The sequence below is a fragment of the Electrophorus electricus genome, chromosome 10 (genome assembly GCF_041902795.1).
Source record: "Electrophorus electricus isolate QZ-2024a chromosome 10, ASM4190279v1, whole genome shotgun sequence".
Classification (NCBI taxonomy): Eukaryota; Metazoa; Chordata; class Actinopteri; order Gymnotiformes; family Gymnotidae; genus Electrophorus; species Electrophorus electricus.
Window position 1 is genome coordinate 930,001 of NC_137506.1, and position 16,504 is coordinate 946,504.

At 47.9% G+C, this 16,504-nt stretch overlaps 1 protein-coding gene across 1 annotated transcript in view; it reads left to right on the forward strand.

Annotated features, from left to right (window-relative positions):
• arhgef10 (Rho guanine nucleotide exchange factor (GEF) 10) overlaps window positions 1-16,504 on the forward strand; it is a 54,209-nt gene that overhangs the window by 26,355 nt on the left and 11,350 nt on the right. Inside the window, 8 exon segments of the mRNA XM_081722191.1 lie at window positions 7,097-7,212; window positions 9,118-9,245; window positions 10,469-10,569; window positions 10,980-11,101; window positions 11,391-11,477; window positions 12,390-12,607; window positions 13,405-13,562; window positions 14,903-15,045. Coding sequence (XP_081578317.1) covers window positions 7,097-7,212; window positions 9,118-9,245; window positions 10,469-10,569; window positions 10,980-11,101; window positions 11,391-11,477; window positions 12,390-12,607; window positions 13,405-13,562; window positions 14,903-15,045 — 1,073 coding nt within the window.

Here is a 16,504-nt window from a genome sequence, read left to right on the forward strand (position 1 = left end):
CTGTAGCAGTCAGTAGTGCTGTAGCAGTCTGTAGTACAGTAGCAGTCTGTAGTACAGTAGCAGTCTGTAGTACAGTAGCAGTCTGTAGTACAGTAGCAGTCAGTACTGCTGTAGCAGTCAATAGTGCAGTAGCAGTCAATAGTACAGTAGCAGTCAGTATTGCTGTAGCAGTCAGTAGTACAGTAGCAGTAAGTAGTGCTGTAGCAGTCAGTAGTATAGTAGCAGTCAGTAGTACAGTAGCAGTCAGTCAGTACTACAGTATTAGTCAGTGCTGCTCTGCAGTCTAAGAATTCGTACATTTGGGTAATGCAAACATCGGGCACATCCAGCTAGGGGTGTAAATCCCATGAGCCTCCACCTCGGGACATTAGGCTCTGACCTGTTGGCCAGTCCTGTCTGCTGAACGCTGACCTCTGATCCCTGGCCTCTGCCATTTCTCTGAAGGACTGTGGGCTTTACTCTGGTGGAGTGTGTGCTCTTTGTCGACGTGTTTAACATGCCGCACCCTGTCCCTGTCTGGAGTGGCTCCATGGAAACGCTGACCCTAGGCCTGGTGTTATCCAGTGTGGACTTCTGCTCACACGATCAGACGTGTTGTGGAGATCTGTGGAGGTGCTGTGGATCTGTGGAGGTGTTTCAGTTCTTGGAATGGCAGGTTCCCAGGGGCATTCGAGCTATGCAACACTCAAAGCACAAAAAGCATTCAAGGTGTTTGTGAGTCAAATCCCAGCCCACTTTCTCTAAATGGCCACAAAGAATTTTTGTGGTCTGGTGAATCGAGTCTCGTCGACAGCAGGAGGGGGAAGCTGGTTAGCAAACCCCCAGAGGAATTTAGTCATCTGCTTCAGTGAAACGTGATCGGATGTACGACCAAGAGCTGCGTGCGATGTGCGGCGTGAGTCTGCCTTCTCCACCCGAGGGACTTCCACGCACGCTGAGTGCTTTCGCCAGGGCCGTGGCATCAGTGACGGTTTCATGTGTGAAACAAAAATGGTTGTTGGAAAGCATCTGCTGTCCTGGGACACATTGGGTGGAGGAGCAGGTGGAGTAGGTGGCAGTTCGAGAAGGTCACACTAATTCACAGAGAATGGAGGGAGTGAGAAAGACAGACACAGCCTTTTGACTTTAAATATCACATACGTGCACACAAACACACTGGAACCAGGGCAACACAGTAGCCTAAACCCAGAACCACTTTAATGGGATTTGCTGTTACATAATGCATAGCCACATGTATAAAAGCCTTATAAATACAGCCTGAGTAAGTGTGTCTTTTTTTAACTTTGTCATTTAGTCTGGCACTCTTTGTACGGTGGGTTTATTTATAGTCCGTCATGAAACTCTGCTGTTGTTCACGTGCATAATCCTGTCTCCCTTCTCATTCCTGTGGTGAGGACATCCCGCCAGGCTGACACCTGATCCCCGGTCCCAGATCGCTACGCTTCCTGTTGAGAAGTGTGTGTTTGGACAGACCTGCTGTCTGTGCAGGTGCTGATGTGTCACTCCACACAGCTGCTCTGCACTGAAACGAACATACACAAAGTGGCCAAAGGGGGGGGGGAGAGAGAGAGAAAGAAAGGAAAAGGGTTATATTTGAACACAGAGCTCAGTGTAACTCTTCTCTGCAGGCCGGTGGTCTTTAGAATCAACACCAGTGCAGGCCGGTGGCCGTTAGAATCAACACCAGTGCAGGCCGGTGGCCTTTAGAATCAACACCAGTGCAGGCCGGTGGCCTTTAGAATCAACACCAGTGCAGGCCGGTGGCCTTTAGAATCAACACCAGTGCAGGCCGGTGGCCTTTAGAATCAACACCAGTGCAGGCCGGTGGCCTTTAGAATCAACACCAGTGCAGGCCGGTGGCCTTTAGAATCAACACCAGTGCAGGCCGGTGGCCTTTAGAATCAACACCAGTGCAGGCCGGTGGCCTTTAGAATCAACACCAGTGCAGGCCGGTGGCCTTTAGAATCAACACCAGTGCAGGCCGGTGGCCGTTAGAATCAACACCAGTGCAGGCCGGTGGCCTTTAGAATCAACACCAGTGCAGGCCGGTGGCCGTTAGAATCAACACCAGTGCAGGCCGGTGGCCGTTAGAATCAACACCAGTGCAGGCCGGTGGCCTTTAGAATCAACACCAGTGCAGGCCGGTGGCCTTTAGAATCAACACCAGTGCAGGCCGGTGGCCTTTAGAATCAACACCAGTGCAGGCCGGTGGCCTTTAGAATCAACACCAGTGCAGGCCGGTGGCCTTTAGAATCAACACCAGTGCAGGCCGGTGGCCTTTAGAATCAACACCAGTGCAGGCCGGTGGCCTTTAGAATCAACACCAGTGCAGGCCGGTGGCCTTTAGAATCAACACCAGTGCAGGCCGGTGGCCTTTAGAATCAACACCAGTGCAGGCCGGTGGCCGTTAGAATCAACACCAGTGCAGGCCGGTGGCCTTTAGAATCAACACCAGTGCAGGCCGGTGGCCGTTAGAATCAACACCAGTGCAGGCCGGTGGCCTTTAGAATCAACACCAGTGCAGGCCGGTGGCCGTTAGAATCAACACCAGTGCAGGCCGGTGGTCTTTAGAATCAAAACCAGTGCAGGCCGGTGGCCGTTAGAATCAACACCAGTGCAGGCCGGTGGCCTTTAGAATCAACACCAGTGCAGGCCGGTGGCCTTTAGAATCAACACCAGTGCAGGCCGGTGGCCTTTAGAATCAACACCAGTGCAGGTCGGTGGCCTTTAGAATCAACACCAGTGCAGGCCGGTGGCCGTTAGAATCAACACCAGTGCAGGCCGGTGGCCTTTAGAATCAACACCAGTGCAGGCCGGTGGCCGTTAGAATCAACACCAGTGCAGGCCGGTGGCCGTTAGAATCAACACCAATCTCCCCCCGTGCTCTAAAACTGAAGCTCTAACTATTGCGTTTAAACCTGCAGGCGGCCATGAGCTCAGCGTGTTCATGCCCACGCACCGACACAGAACATGCCCGCGCAACCGGGCCGGAGCCGTCTCCATGGTGACGGAACGGAGGCCTTTGTAAATGTGGCTTCTGCAGGGACTAACCCCAGAGTGGCGAGTGAGGGCGTGTTGCCCCTCTGCTTCGGGCTGAGGCGGGGGGGCAGGCTAGGCCATGGCACGCTCAGCATTATGGGAGCAGCGGAGTCAGCAGAGCCGTGGTGGAGCGTTTCTGAAGCGCTTTCACTTTTCACTTTCGCCTAGACAAGCAGCTAGTGTGGCTGCATCGTTCTCACCAGTGAAAGCTGGGTTCGATCCCTGAGGCTCAAACCCATGTGTGCGCCTGTTATACAGACAGCGTAACAGTAGATGGCGCTGTTCTGCCTCTGTATCCGTTTGTACTTGGATGCTGACCTAGTAGTGCTGACCAATCAGAATTTGTGCTGCAACACCTTAATGCAGGATGTGTTGTTATTGGTTGTTGTTTTTATGGTTCCTCCTAATTGACGGTTTTGTACGGTGTCTAATAAATGAATCAGGGTGATTTTATTCGATTATTAATACATATTCAGTCTTGAAAATGCAGTGTGAATCTGATGTGATCTTCAGCATAGTGAATCCTGCAGCTTACAGCCAACAAATTAAAACAAAGCAAAAGATTACAGACACACCCTGTAAAGATTTAGACACACCCTGTAAAGATATAAAGACGCCCTGTAAAGATTACAAAGACCCTGTGTGTGCGTGTGTAAGAGATGAATAGGAACTTTAGCTGTTTTTCCACTGCGGTTTTGTCTCTGCCTGGTGCTTCTGTCTAACGTCTGTTTGGGTGATTTCAGTAAGTCGGTGACCACAAACGCGCTGTTAAACTGTATATTTACTTCTTCAATGCGCAAATGTGCTCGTGCGCAGACAAAATCACAAACACGCGTGCGTGTGTGTTTTTTTTTTTCTCTTTCTCGAGCTCTCCAAAACGACACTTAATGTCCACATATAGGTCTAATTTTCTGTAATCCGATGGTGTACTCCTCCACACACCCACAGACCTGGAGCAGGAGAGCCAGGCCAGACTCGCCCACGCTGCTTAGCACACCACACACATCCGCTGTGACGGTGCTGGCCGAGCCATGTGCGATCCAACTAAACGGGCTTTGTCCATGTTCACCTTTACAGCAGGCACTCACTAGCGGGGTTGTGTCAGTATCGCGTTGTCATGGCGATTCACACGCGCACTGTTATCTGGCATGTGTAGGTGATGGAGCTGGTCACCTGCTGCGATGAGGGTTGCGAATACTGCAGCGCTCTCCAGCGAAGACGACGAGGCGTTTAACAAGAGCCCTATTCCTCCAACTAGTGTGTGGAGGGCACACTTCACGCGCACACACACACTCTCAGCTTGAGCTGAGGCCAGATTGTGGAGAAGGGTGTGATATTGCTGGCTAGTTTGCACCTTTTTGATGTGTTTATACAGTACAAGTGAAACATTTTACAATGACATTATTAAGCACTTATGTGGTAGAAAAGGTGTGTGTGTGTGTGTGTGTGTGTGTGTGTGTGTGTGTGTGTGTGTGTGAGAGAGAGAGAGAGAGAGAGAGAGAGACTGTCCAGTGTTCCCATAGAACAATTCAAATCTGGTCTCTCCGAGAAAAGCCAGTTCTACCTCAACAGTTTCAAATTCAGTTTCAAAATTCCTGTATTTTTCTCTGGCAGAGAAATGAGGAACCTGAGCAGCTAAAGTTGGGCAATTTAAGTTCAATATAATTGTTAGCACTAATATTCAGACACATAAATCAAAAACCTCTCTCTCTCTCTCGCTCGCTCGTAGTCTCTCTGTTGGAAGCAGTCTTTGTCTTTGAATACATATAACAAAAGATCATCAATGTTTAGAACGTAGTAATCACTGCTAATTAAACACAGTTGTACTATACTCCCAAAATCACTCACCGCCGTAATGTGCTGGTGGGACCTAGAACTGGCTGAAGTAGTATGGAGGAGTTTGGGCCCATGTGACGAAAAACTCTTTATAAAACTCACTTTTGCTGGACTGCCTGGTGTATGCGATAAATAAGAGTGCCATAACTCTGTAACCACGACATGGCATGCCGCTTGTGATGATAATGTGCCAGTTTTGAACGCGCTCGAATCTGACAGAAAATGTTTTCTAATGCAGTTTACACTATTCACAACACTGACATTTAACCAAAAAATGTTCAAAATACCAGTCTTGCTGGCATTCTAGAGGAAGCAAGCGCATAAAAAAGTGACATCATCCACTTTCACCTTCCATTCATTCATAGATGACATCGCTTCTGCACCCCAGTTTAATTTCTTTAAACATGCAAACATTATTTGGCATGATTTCACTTGGTAACGGCAGCAGTTGAGGTTTTATTTTGGTATTATGATTGGCCTCACTGTGGAGTAGAAGAGAGCAGGGATACTGGCAGGTTCTTACCAACACATGCAGTATAAACGTGATATGAAATAATCATTAGAAAATGTAAATTGTAAAGTGATATTTGAAAAGAACCAGATTGAAAAGCATAACATGCAACTACTGATATAAGTCCTTACTGGTGCTCACGTGTGTGTGTGTGTGTGTGTGTGTGTGTGTGTGGCGGTGGTGGTGGTATGGGCCGTTTATCACAATTTATCACAATTATTATCATTTATCACAATTTTTATCAGGAGGAAATATTGTGATTAATTTAAATATCGCCCAGCACCACCAATCTATATCTTGGACCTGTTAAAAGTCCAGTGGTATCATTTTGTGCACGGTGGTTAACACTGCTGTCTGAGTCATCTGGCCCACAGATGCTCCACCCACACGTAGATGGAGAGCGTGGTATCTTACCACACTGCCAGGATTCTGCCAGCTGCATTCTGATTGGCTGTCTGCACTACTGCCTACACGCACCTCCATGTGTCATTACACTGGTCCGATATGAATCAAAGTTGTTGTTCCAGCTCAGTTCAGCCTTAGCGAACAGTTGCACATAGTAAAATAAGCCTTTCAGAGCAAGATGTGTCCAAGATATGTCCACGGGACTGTGAAAGGTTGGATGCATCTCATCATTCAGATTAACTGAAGAGTTTTGCTAAGAGACATCGTTGCTTGTTTGCCAGCTACGGGAAAAGCCTCTCTGTGTGTCCACTCCTGTCCATCACAGTCGCACACCTCACAGACTAAGGCACAGGGCACATGACGAAATTGGCACTGACCAATCCTGGGTCATTTAGCACATACTCTGAGTGAAGAGAACTGCTACAGAACTGTCACGGCCTTTCCCGCCATTTTGTCTGTATTACAGAGCCGCCATATACGTCCGCTTTCCCGAGGGAATGTTTATGTGGGGATTCGATTTTCAAGAGTGCCTCCGCTACACGTCTTGCTAACATAGCAGTGATTTGGTCAGTTTGTGTGTCAGTCAAGTTTAGTCAGCGGTTTTAGGCTGTTGAGGACTCCAGACTCTCCCTAGAGACTGGCAGTGTAGGACTTCTGCCTCCCAGCTCCAGGGTCTCGGATTCGAGTACGGGGTTGGAGTCCCGGCCTGGCTGCTGGGTTGCCGTGTTCTACCTGAGCCTGCCTGGGTTTCCTTCAGCTACTCTGGTTTCTCCCCACATTACAAAGGCAGGCATGCATGCATGTTGGGTCTTTTGTGCACGGTGTGTGGGTGTGTGTGTATGAGTGGTCACATTGCACCCTGAATTGGATTAAGTGTTTTAGATGATGAATGAATGAAAGAATAAATCAGATTGATTTGTAAAGGACTTTTTACAACAGATATTGTCCCAAAGCAGCTTTACAAAGAATAAACTCTCGCCTGTAAATCTCACTGCAAATCTCGCCAGACAGCACAAGCAGAGAGGAATCCATGTTTATATTAACAGACAGTCCCTTTAACACTGACATCATTGGTGCTCCTTTCAATTCATCCTAAATCTTGTTCTATAAAATCAAATCTGACCATCCCTCCTAAAGCAGGCCATGCTTTGCTGTTCCGAAATCACAGATGGTGACTTTAATCCACTCCCCATACTGTTGGGCCTGAGTCACAGACCAAACCTTTAATCCTCCTTATGGCTTTTATTTCGTATGCCGGCGCTCCTTATTCTCAGAGCACCCTGTGCCCCTGTTTCTCTCGGGCAGATAAGTTGTATATGGGCCCTGGCCAGCTGTACCAGGACCTACAGAACCTGGTCCACGACCTCGGACTCGTGAACCAGATCTCCGCTATGATCGGCAGCCTCAAGGGGAACTATCAGGTCAGATGTGTTCACCACAAATACCTCTCTCACTCTCTCTCTCGCTCTCTCTCACTTTCACTCTATCCCTCTCTCGTTCTCTCGCTCCCTCACTCACTCCCATTCTCTTTCTTTTCTCTGCATTTCTAATTCAGTTTCAAATGGCTTTATTCTCATGGATTGTATCTTACAACTCTTGCCAATCTTTTATATAACTATAACAAGAAAATGAAAAAAAAAACACTAACACTAAAATAACACTAAAATAAATAAAAATAAAATAACACTAACACTAAAATAAATAACACTAACACTAAAATAACACTAACACTAAAACAACACTAAAATAAATAACACTAAAACAACACTAAAATAAATAACACTAAAACAACACTAAAATAAATAACAGTAAAACAACACTAAAATAAATAACAGTAAAATAACACTAAAATAAATAACAGTAAAATAGCACACTAAAATAAATAACAGTAAAATAACACTAACACTAAAATGACACTAAAATAAATAACAGTAAAATAACACTAAAATAAATAACAGTAAAATAACACTAAAATAAATAACAGTAAAATGGCACACTAAAAAAACACTAACACTAAAATAACAGTAAAATAACACTAACACTAAAATGACACTCAATTAAATAACACTAAAATGACACTAAAATAACACTAAAAATAAATAACAGTAAAATGGCACACTAAAATTAACACTAAAATAACACTAACACTAAAATAACAGTAAAATAACACTAACACTAAAATAAACAACAGTAAAATAACACTAGCACTAACACTAAAATAAGCAACAGTAAAATAACACTAACACTAAAATAAATAACAGTAAAATAACACTAACACTAAAATAAATAACAGTAAAATAAATAACAGTAAGATAGCACTATGTGACCAGGCTAGCAAGGTTAGATGCTTGTGGATGTAGGCCGATGGGTTGATTGTATTCCAAGTTCATGGTGCGTGAACACGCCAGGAAAGCAAAGACAGAGGTAAACCAAATCATTAAGGTAAACAGTCTGAGTCAAAAACCAGAGAGCAATCATAAACCAGGCAAACTATTCCTAAAAGGGGCAGGCAAAAATCAGAAGACAGAAGAGCAAATACTAGTGGCAATACTTCACAATACTGGGAAGTTCTAGGCAGGGTTTACATACAGTGGAATGTAGAGAAACAGATGATATCAATATTCTGGTCATGAGGATCTGAAGGAATGTGTATGATTGGTTTAGTCATTAGCCGGGTGACGAACAGCATGTTGGGTGTTGTAGTGTGCTCGGGGTTCAGCTAATGTGACACACTAAAATAAATAACACTAACACTAAAATAACACTAACACTAAAATAAATAACACTAAAATAACACTAACACTAAAATAACGGTAACACTAAAATAAACAACGCTAACAGTAAAATAACGGTAACACTAACAAACACTAAAATAAATAATGCAAACACTAAAATAAACACTAAAATAAATAATGCTAACACTAAAATAATGCTAACACTAAAATAATGCTAACACTAAAATAAATAATGGTAACACTAAAATAAACACTAAAATAACTAACACAAAAACAAATAACACTAACACTAAAATAAATAAAGGTAACACTAAAATAACGCTAATGCTAAAATAAATGACACTAAAATAAATAACACACACTAAAATAATGCTAACAGTAAAATAATGCTAACACTAAAATAAATAATGCTAACAGTAAAATAACGGTAACACTAAAATAACAAACACAAAACTAACAAACACAAAACTAAATAACATTTACAATAAACATTTAAAATCCAAATATATGTTTATACTGTATAATCATAAACACATGCAAAACCCTGCTCTGTCACTGTGTGTGTGTGTGTGTGTGTGTGTGTGTGTGTAGAATGTGAACGGGACAGTAGCTCAGGACTGGGTCTCAGGCCTTCAGTGTCTCATCCTCAAGAAAGAAGACGAGATCAGGGCTGCAGACCGCTGTCGTATCCAGCTGCAGTTACCAGGGAAACAGGACAAGTAGGTTTGACCCTAAAATAACCTTATGATTGCACGCGCGCGCACACACACACACACACACACACACACACACACTCGTACAAGCACTTACAAGGCACTTACCTGCACACTTACACAAACACTTTGTCTTTTATTTACTCACAGATTCCAGGGCAGACATTGGATGAATCACAGGACTGAGTCGCAGAGAGTAGAGTCGCAGAGAGTAGAGTCGCAGAGAGTAGAGTCGCAGAGAGCATTGTTACAGAATAGAGTTACTGTCACACTCCAGGAATCAGAAAAGCAGAATCTAAGGTGATCTCGGAAAAAGACCCGTGTTGTTGTGTAAGTTGTAGAAATCTCTGCATTTGGTACTGATTTCAGGCTGAAACTCAGGGCCTGGTGGATCTGTGCTTAGATGATTCACAGACTTCACATGTAAAAGGACTTCCAGAGACTGTGTGGGTCATGCCGGCATCATGCAGAGGTTAAGCTTGGTGTCACCTGTGCTGAATCACTATCAATAATTGATTATAGTGCAGACCCAGGCTTGTAAATTGACCCTATGCGTCGTTTAATCACACACACACACACACACACACACAGACGCCCACAGTTATACACACACACACATACACACACACACACACACACACACACACACACATCTCTGCATATTTCTCTCATTACAGCTGGGAATACACTCTGCATTCCTTTGTCTGGCTTCCATCTCTCCGCCGGTAAACGCCTGCTCCTACACTTTAGTGAAAGAGCCCCCTATGAGACTCTCAAACTCCCCCCACGTCACGTGTCTGGTGAAACTCCAGAGTGTGCCAGACTTTTAAATACACCCAAGGCTGTAAACTGGTCTGCAGTGATGTCATCAGCCTTGGCCAGGCCTCTGAGGTGATTTACAATGATTACATCATTTCCTGTCTCTGGTAAACAGGAAGAGCAAAACGGTCCAGTCCTCAGACTCTCTGAGCTGTTTCCAGAGTCCCTGGTCATGCCCTGCGTGTCTGTGTGTGCGTGTATGTGTGAGTATGTGTGTTAAAAATCAGGGCATGAAAGGAATTTGGGTCGTAGGTTGGTATCTCTCTGCTTCAATAATTCAGCGTCCCACAATTCTCAGCTTTTCCCTCGTTCTGATGGGGGCGGCTGTGCATTTCCACCAGCCCCGTTCCCAGCACTCCACCCAAACCATGCTGCACCTGCCCACGTTTGTCCTCCGTCTTTCTCCATAGGTCGGGCAGACCCACCTTCTTCAGCGCGGTCTTCAACACTTTCGGCCCGTCCATCAAGCAGGCGTGGATCAGCCATCTGCAGATGGCCCGTCTGGCTCTGGGTACGTTTCCCACTGTGGCCTCTGCCCCCAATCCTCTCCATCCGGACTCTGTGACGGTAGCGCTCAATTAACTCCAGGGACTGGTAGGGAACAATTGGGGTTTTCTGTTCTAGAAAGCGAGCTTAGCATGACAGAAACCTCAGGATTCAGGACTCAGGACAAGATTCCCGGGTACTGGTCTCATGTCTGTGAGGTTTCACACACAGGTCTTTGCAGGGAGACCTGTGTTTGGTCTCACAGTATGACCGGCACATGGTGTGTTTTGGAAATGACTCTTCATGAGGATGTTGTTGCAGTTTTCTTGAACCACTGCCTGTGTGTGTGTGCGTGTGCATGTGCGCGTGCGCGTATGTGTGTGTGTGTGTGTGTGTGTGTGTGTGTGTGTGTGTGTGTGTGCGTGCGTGTGACAGATGAGGATAACGAGCAGGGCTGGTTCTGTGCTGAAGACGACAGTAATCTGATCCAGAAACAGAAACATCCTCTGCTGTTGAAGCGTTTGCCCGTGGTCATGTCCAGACTGCAGGAGTTTAAGGTGAGAGTCTCAAACGTGTACGGTGCACAGTAACTGTAGAACGCACACGTCTCACGTGAGCTGAAATGTGTACGGTGCACAGTAACTGTAGAGCACACACACGTCTCACACGGGCTCAAACATAGTAACTATTGAACACAAACGTCTCACGTGAGCTCTTAGGATAGATATGTTTTCACTCATAGAGAAAGATATCAGTCTGATCACTAGTGAAACCAGTTGAAGGTGTGCGTGTGTGTCTGTGTGTGTCTGTGTGTGTCTGTGCGTGTGTGTGTGGTTTTTTTTTCAGGTGGAGTGTGCGGTCCATAATCCAGAGCCCCATGTTAACAGTGAAAGCACAGCAGACATGCCAGCAGTGGGTCACGGCTGTGTGTGGGTAAGAGCGTGCGGCTGAGGTGTGGTGGTTCACGGCTGTGTGCGGGTAAGAGCGTGTGGCTGAGGTGTGGTGGCTCACGGCTGTGTGCGGGTAAGAGCGTGTGGCTGAGGTGTGGTGGCTCACGGCTGTGTGCGGGTAAGAGCGTGCGGCTGAGGTGTGGTGGCTCACGGCTGTGTGTGGGTAAGAGCGTGCGGCTGAGGTGTGGTGGCTCACGGCTGTGTGGGTAAGAGCGTGTGGCTGAGGTGTGGTGGCTCACGGCTGTGTGCGGGTAAGAGCGTGCGGCTGAGGTGTGGTGGCTCACGGCTGTGTGCGGGTAAGAGCGTGCGGCTGAGGTGTGGTGGCTCACGGCTGTGTGCGGGTAAGAGCGTGCGGCTGAGGTGTGGTGGCTCACGGCTGTGTGCAGGTACTGACTGGGGCTCAGACTCAGACATGATTACACGTATGACCCCGCCTCTTCATGTGCCGCTTTTATGGATTACACTCGCTTCCTCTTCTGGTGAAGGCGGGCCTTGGTGTGATTGGCGGGCAGTGAACAGCGAATCCAGCGAATCTCGGGAGGTCAGGGGTCGGTTAAGACACCAGGCTGGCTGTCGGAGGCCGTCATCAGGAGACCTGTGTTTGTTTATTCAGTAGCTGTGCTTATCCAGAGTGATTTAGAAGCGTTCAGACGACAGCGTAGTTGAACCTAAAAAGCCGTAAAACACGTACCCTGAAGGTGACGGCGTTTTCTAACCCTGGTTTGTCTACCTGCCGCGTGGACGAGGCATCAGGGCAGGAAGCAGACTGAGCTGTTTAAAGACCAGCGTCAAAGGCACCTGTGAGTGGTGAAGGTCATAGGAAACCTCCAGGCCATTCAGCGTAGGCTGGCGTCTGGGTTTCGTGTTTATCGTTTTGTTATTTGTTTGTGAGCAGGTAGCCAGCTGCACCAATCAGATGGGCCAGATCGCCGTGGTCGCCATGGAGAACTCGAGCCCGAAGGTGACGGAGTGTTTCAATGTGGAGTCGCGCATCCTTTGCATGGCCTACGTGCCCCCGGGCGAGCCCCTGGAGGACGGGAAGGGAGCCGAGCACTGTGGCCCACCCGGGACCGGAAGCACACCCACCGTGTGCGTGGGGTTGGAGGAGGGGAGGTATGTTACTGTTACCTGGCCGACACAGAGTTACTCTAGCAAATTCCTAGCAATTCCCATGGATACTAGTAGTGAACATTTGATAAGTGGACGTGGTCCTCTGAGTTTTGAACCTTCTGATCTAGTAATGCAGACACATATTCAGCTATGAACACTGAGCGAGAAACGACTGAAGAGGCAGTTCTGTTATTCAGTGGCCCTGTGGTGTTTAGCCCACGGCGTTTAGCCCGCAGTGTTGGGGTAGTGGTGTTTAGCCCACGGTGTTTGGGCTATGATATCCACACAGTCTGTCCACGCTGGTGAGTCTTCAGACAAACATCGTCTACTCCTTGTTTGTCCCAGAAGAAACAGGTGCGTGTAATCACGTTATCTCCACTCTTCCTGCATGCTTCCACGTGAAAGGCTGCAGGTCATGTTGCTTCTCTCTCAGGAAAATCGATTTCTCTCCATCATCCCTGTAGTAAACCTACAAATATGTCAATCCTAGAGGCCTAGAACATGCTTGACGGCGTGCGCATCAGGGTTCCTGTGCTGAAGACAGGACAGCAGCACTCTGGGAAACTCTTCTCGCCCTCAGGCTGCCTCTGGACCTCCGTCCTCCCGCCCACTCGGCCGTGGTGGCGGCGAGGGAGGAGCTCTGTGTGGGGGCTCGGCCCAGATCTGGGGGTCTTAACCGTGTTTCAGGCTGAAAGCGGACAGGTTTAGACCTCAAACCCGAGAGGAGGGCCTGCAGGTGTTGTGGAGCTGAGGCGTGAGCCAGTGGGTCCCTCACGTCCTGCGCCGCGTGTGTCCCACAGCGTCTGCGTCTACAGGAGCAGCCAACGCTGTAAGAAGGTTCGCCTGCAGTACTTCCCCTCTCCAGACAGGGCGGCGGTCATGTGCCTGGCCTACAGCAGCTCCTGTCTCTACGTGGGCCTGGTCAGCGGAGCCCTCGCTGTGTACTCTCGGACCACCGGTAAGGCCTGCTTGTGTGTGTGTGTGCGTGAGTGTGTGTGTGCGTGCGTGTGCGAGTGTGTGTGTTGATGTCACTTCGCTGTCCTTTGTGCCTCTCTCTCTCTCTCTCTCTCTCTCTCTCTCTCTCTCTCTCTCTCTCTCTCTCTCTCCCGCTCCCACTAGAATATTTCATCTGTCTCTCTGGCCACGGTGTCATGGATCCCTACGGGACAGATATTATGTGGTTTTGTCCTTAGGCGGTTGAGTTGAGTGGATCTGTGCTGTGTGCTGTCTGTGTGCCAGAAGAGCAAAGCTATTGGCTGTAATGCGAAGAAGCTTAAGTGTCCTGGTAGAATTTCAGACCCGACAAACACAGTCCAGATGTCCCACCTTAGCACACTCCATTACTGTGGATAACAGTCCTGTGGGCCCGTGTCCTGCTGAAGTGGGTGACGGGACTGCCGTCCTGTTGGCCCGTGGGCCCGTGTCCTGCTGACGTGGGTGGCGGGACTGCCGTCCTGTTGGCCCGTGTCCCGTGGGCCCGTGTCCTGCTGACGTGGGTGGCGGGACTGCCGTCCTGTCGGCCCGTGTCCTGCTGACGTGGGTGGCGGGACTGCCGTCCTGTTGGCCCGTGTCCTGTGGGCCCGTGTCCTGCTGACGTGGGTGGCGGGACTGCCGTCCTGTTGGCCCGTGTCCCGTGGGCCCGTGTCCTGCTGACGTGGTTGGCGGGACTGCCGTCCTGTGGACACTTTAATCTGTCAGCATTCTCTACTGTTTTGATGCACTGTGTGTGAAAGCGTGCCGAGAAACGACGTTAAGAGCGAAAAGAGTCACATCTTTTAAAAAGCAGAACTGAGTCATCAGACACACATTTCTGAAGGAGCGAGAGAGAGAGAGAGAGAGAGAGAGAGAGAGAGGAAGATAGCAACCCAGACACAAAAAAAGACAGCAGCAAGAGCCATTAGCATTTAGGGGTGTGTGTGTGTGTGTGTGTGTGTGTGTGTGTGTGTGTGTGTGTGTGTGTGTGTGTGTGTGTGTGTGTGTGTGTGTTTCCATTATGTAAGCACAGCTGAGTTGAGGTCAGGGGTCAGAGTTGCACACTGAATGAAGATCCATTTGACGCTATCTGAAGGGAGAAAGAGTTTAGTTTAGTTCCATCTGTCCAGCATCTCTGGAGACTCTCAGGCATACATGCGCACACGAACAAACACACTCACAGGCACGCATAAACGCATGAGTTCATATCAGTCAGAGTTCATATGAGTTCCTATCAGTCAGGGCCTTCACTGGGTCCCAGTCTGATCACTCTTCACCTCCCTGCGTCTCTTCTTCTGTTCTTCTGTCCTGTCCTGCCCCCTGTAGGAGGCGTTTGGGATGCGTCCAGCGCGCACCTGCTCCAGCTCGGGGTGCTGCCGGTGAAGGCGCTGCTTGCCGTCGGGGACCACGTCTGGGCTTCGTCCGGGGGACAGGTCTTCGTCGTCAACGCCCGCACGCACGCTGTGGAGGTAAAGCGACGCCCGTTACCCACGGCAACCCCGGCAACCGGGGGAAACCGTTGATCAGACGGAGAGAACAGGCCACTTGTTTCAGTAGTTTTGCACATTCGGGAGTTTTTGGTAGTTGGGTCGAATTCCGCGTGCAGTACGTTTCTCCGAACCAGCGATGGTTTTGTGTTATCCCAGATAACTCTAAAAAAAAAACACTCTTCTCATACAAACCACTTCCTGCCTGTAGATATTATTTAGTTTCCGTAGTTATCAGGTGCTAAGAGTGAGCAGAAGGGGAGGGGAGTTCTTTTACCCATCAGGACATGCGCTGACAATCAAGACATGCAAGCCAATTTTAGCCAATCAAGAGACAGGTGGGGGTTATTTTAAACGTCAGGCCGTGCAGGTTCAGCCAATCGGGATGGAGGTGGGTGTTCTCCCTTCCCTAATCCTGCCACGCCTACTCCAGTGTCCAGACACACTCGCCGTTAACAGCATGAGGAGACCTCCTGTCAAAGCTTTGGCCTTTGTCTTAAAGTCTGTGTTATGTTGAGTGTGCAGAAACTTGTTGAACTTCGTTCTTCAGTATGTGTGGATGTGGATTTGTGCGTGTGTGCGTGTGTGTGTGTGTGTGTGTGGGGAGTGCAGAGTTAATAATTTGTGTTTGCTGTGTAGCCAGAAACACTTTAACGCTCATTTACTATCTGACTATCTGCATCCCCACCTCTCTCTCTCTCTCTCTCTCTCTCTCTCTCTCTCTCTCTCTCTCTCTCTCTCTCTCTCTATCTCTCTCTCTCTCTCCCTCTCCCTCTCTCTCTCTCTATTTTTAGCACTATATAAAGTGTTAGGACAGTAAATCCTTACTTTCTGCCTTTTACACACACACACACACACACACACACACACACAATTCTGTTAACGTCACTAAGTTCTTTAGTGTTTGTGCCGGCTCACACTAGCTGACGTGCAGCTGTCGACCTAGCTTGGAGTGAAACGACTCGGAGTGAGACAGCTCGGAGTGTGCACTTACACCCTTGGGCCTCTGGCCTGAAGTGTACACTAGTCACAACCTTCCATCTGTCTGACCCCCTTCTCCTGAGGCCTGTGGAGCACATTAACGAATAATACAAACATAACAGTAATACCACAGCAATAATACAACAGCAGTTGGACATTATATAGTTTGTGAAAAGAAAATGAAGATTAAACTCTAATGCATTACAGATGGAGAAAAGACATTTAAAAAGTGTCAAACAAATAAAGTAGGGTGTTTGTGTTATAGTGAAAGCAGTGATTTATTTCTCCCTCCCTCTCTGCTCTTCTGGACTCGGCCTGAATCTTTTTTTCCCCCGAGTTATCTCACCATGATCTCATGCAGCAGCTGACATGATCAGAGACACAGATCTGATTTTCTCCAGCACCAGAGTCAAGCAAAGAGCGGAGCCTTAGACACACACGGAGCAGTCTACATGCCTTA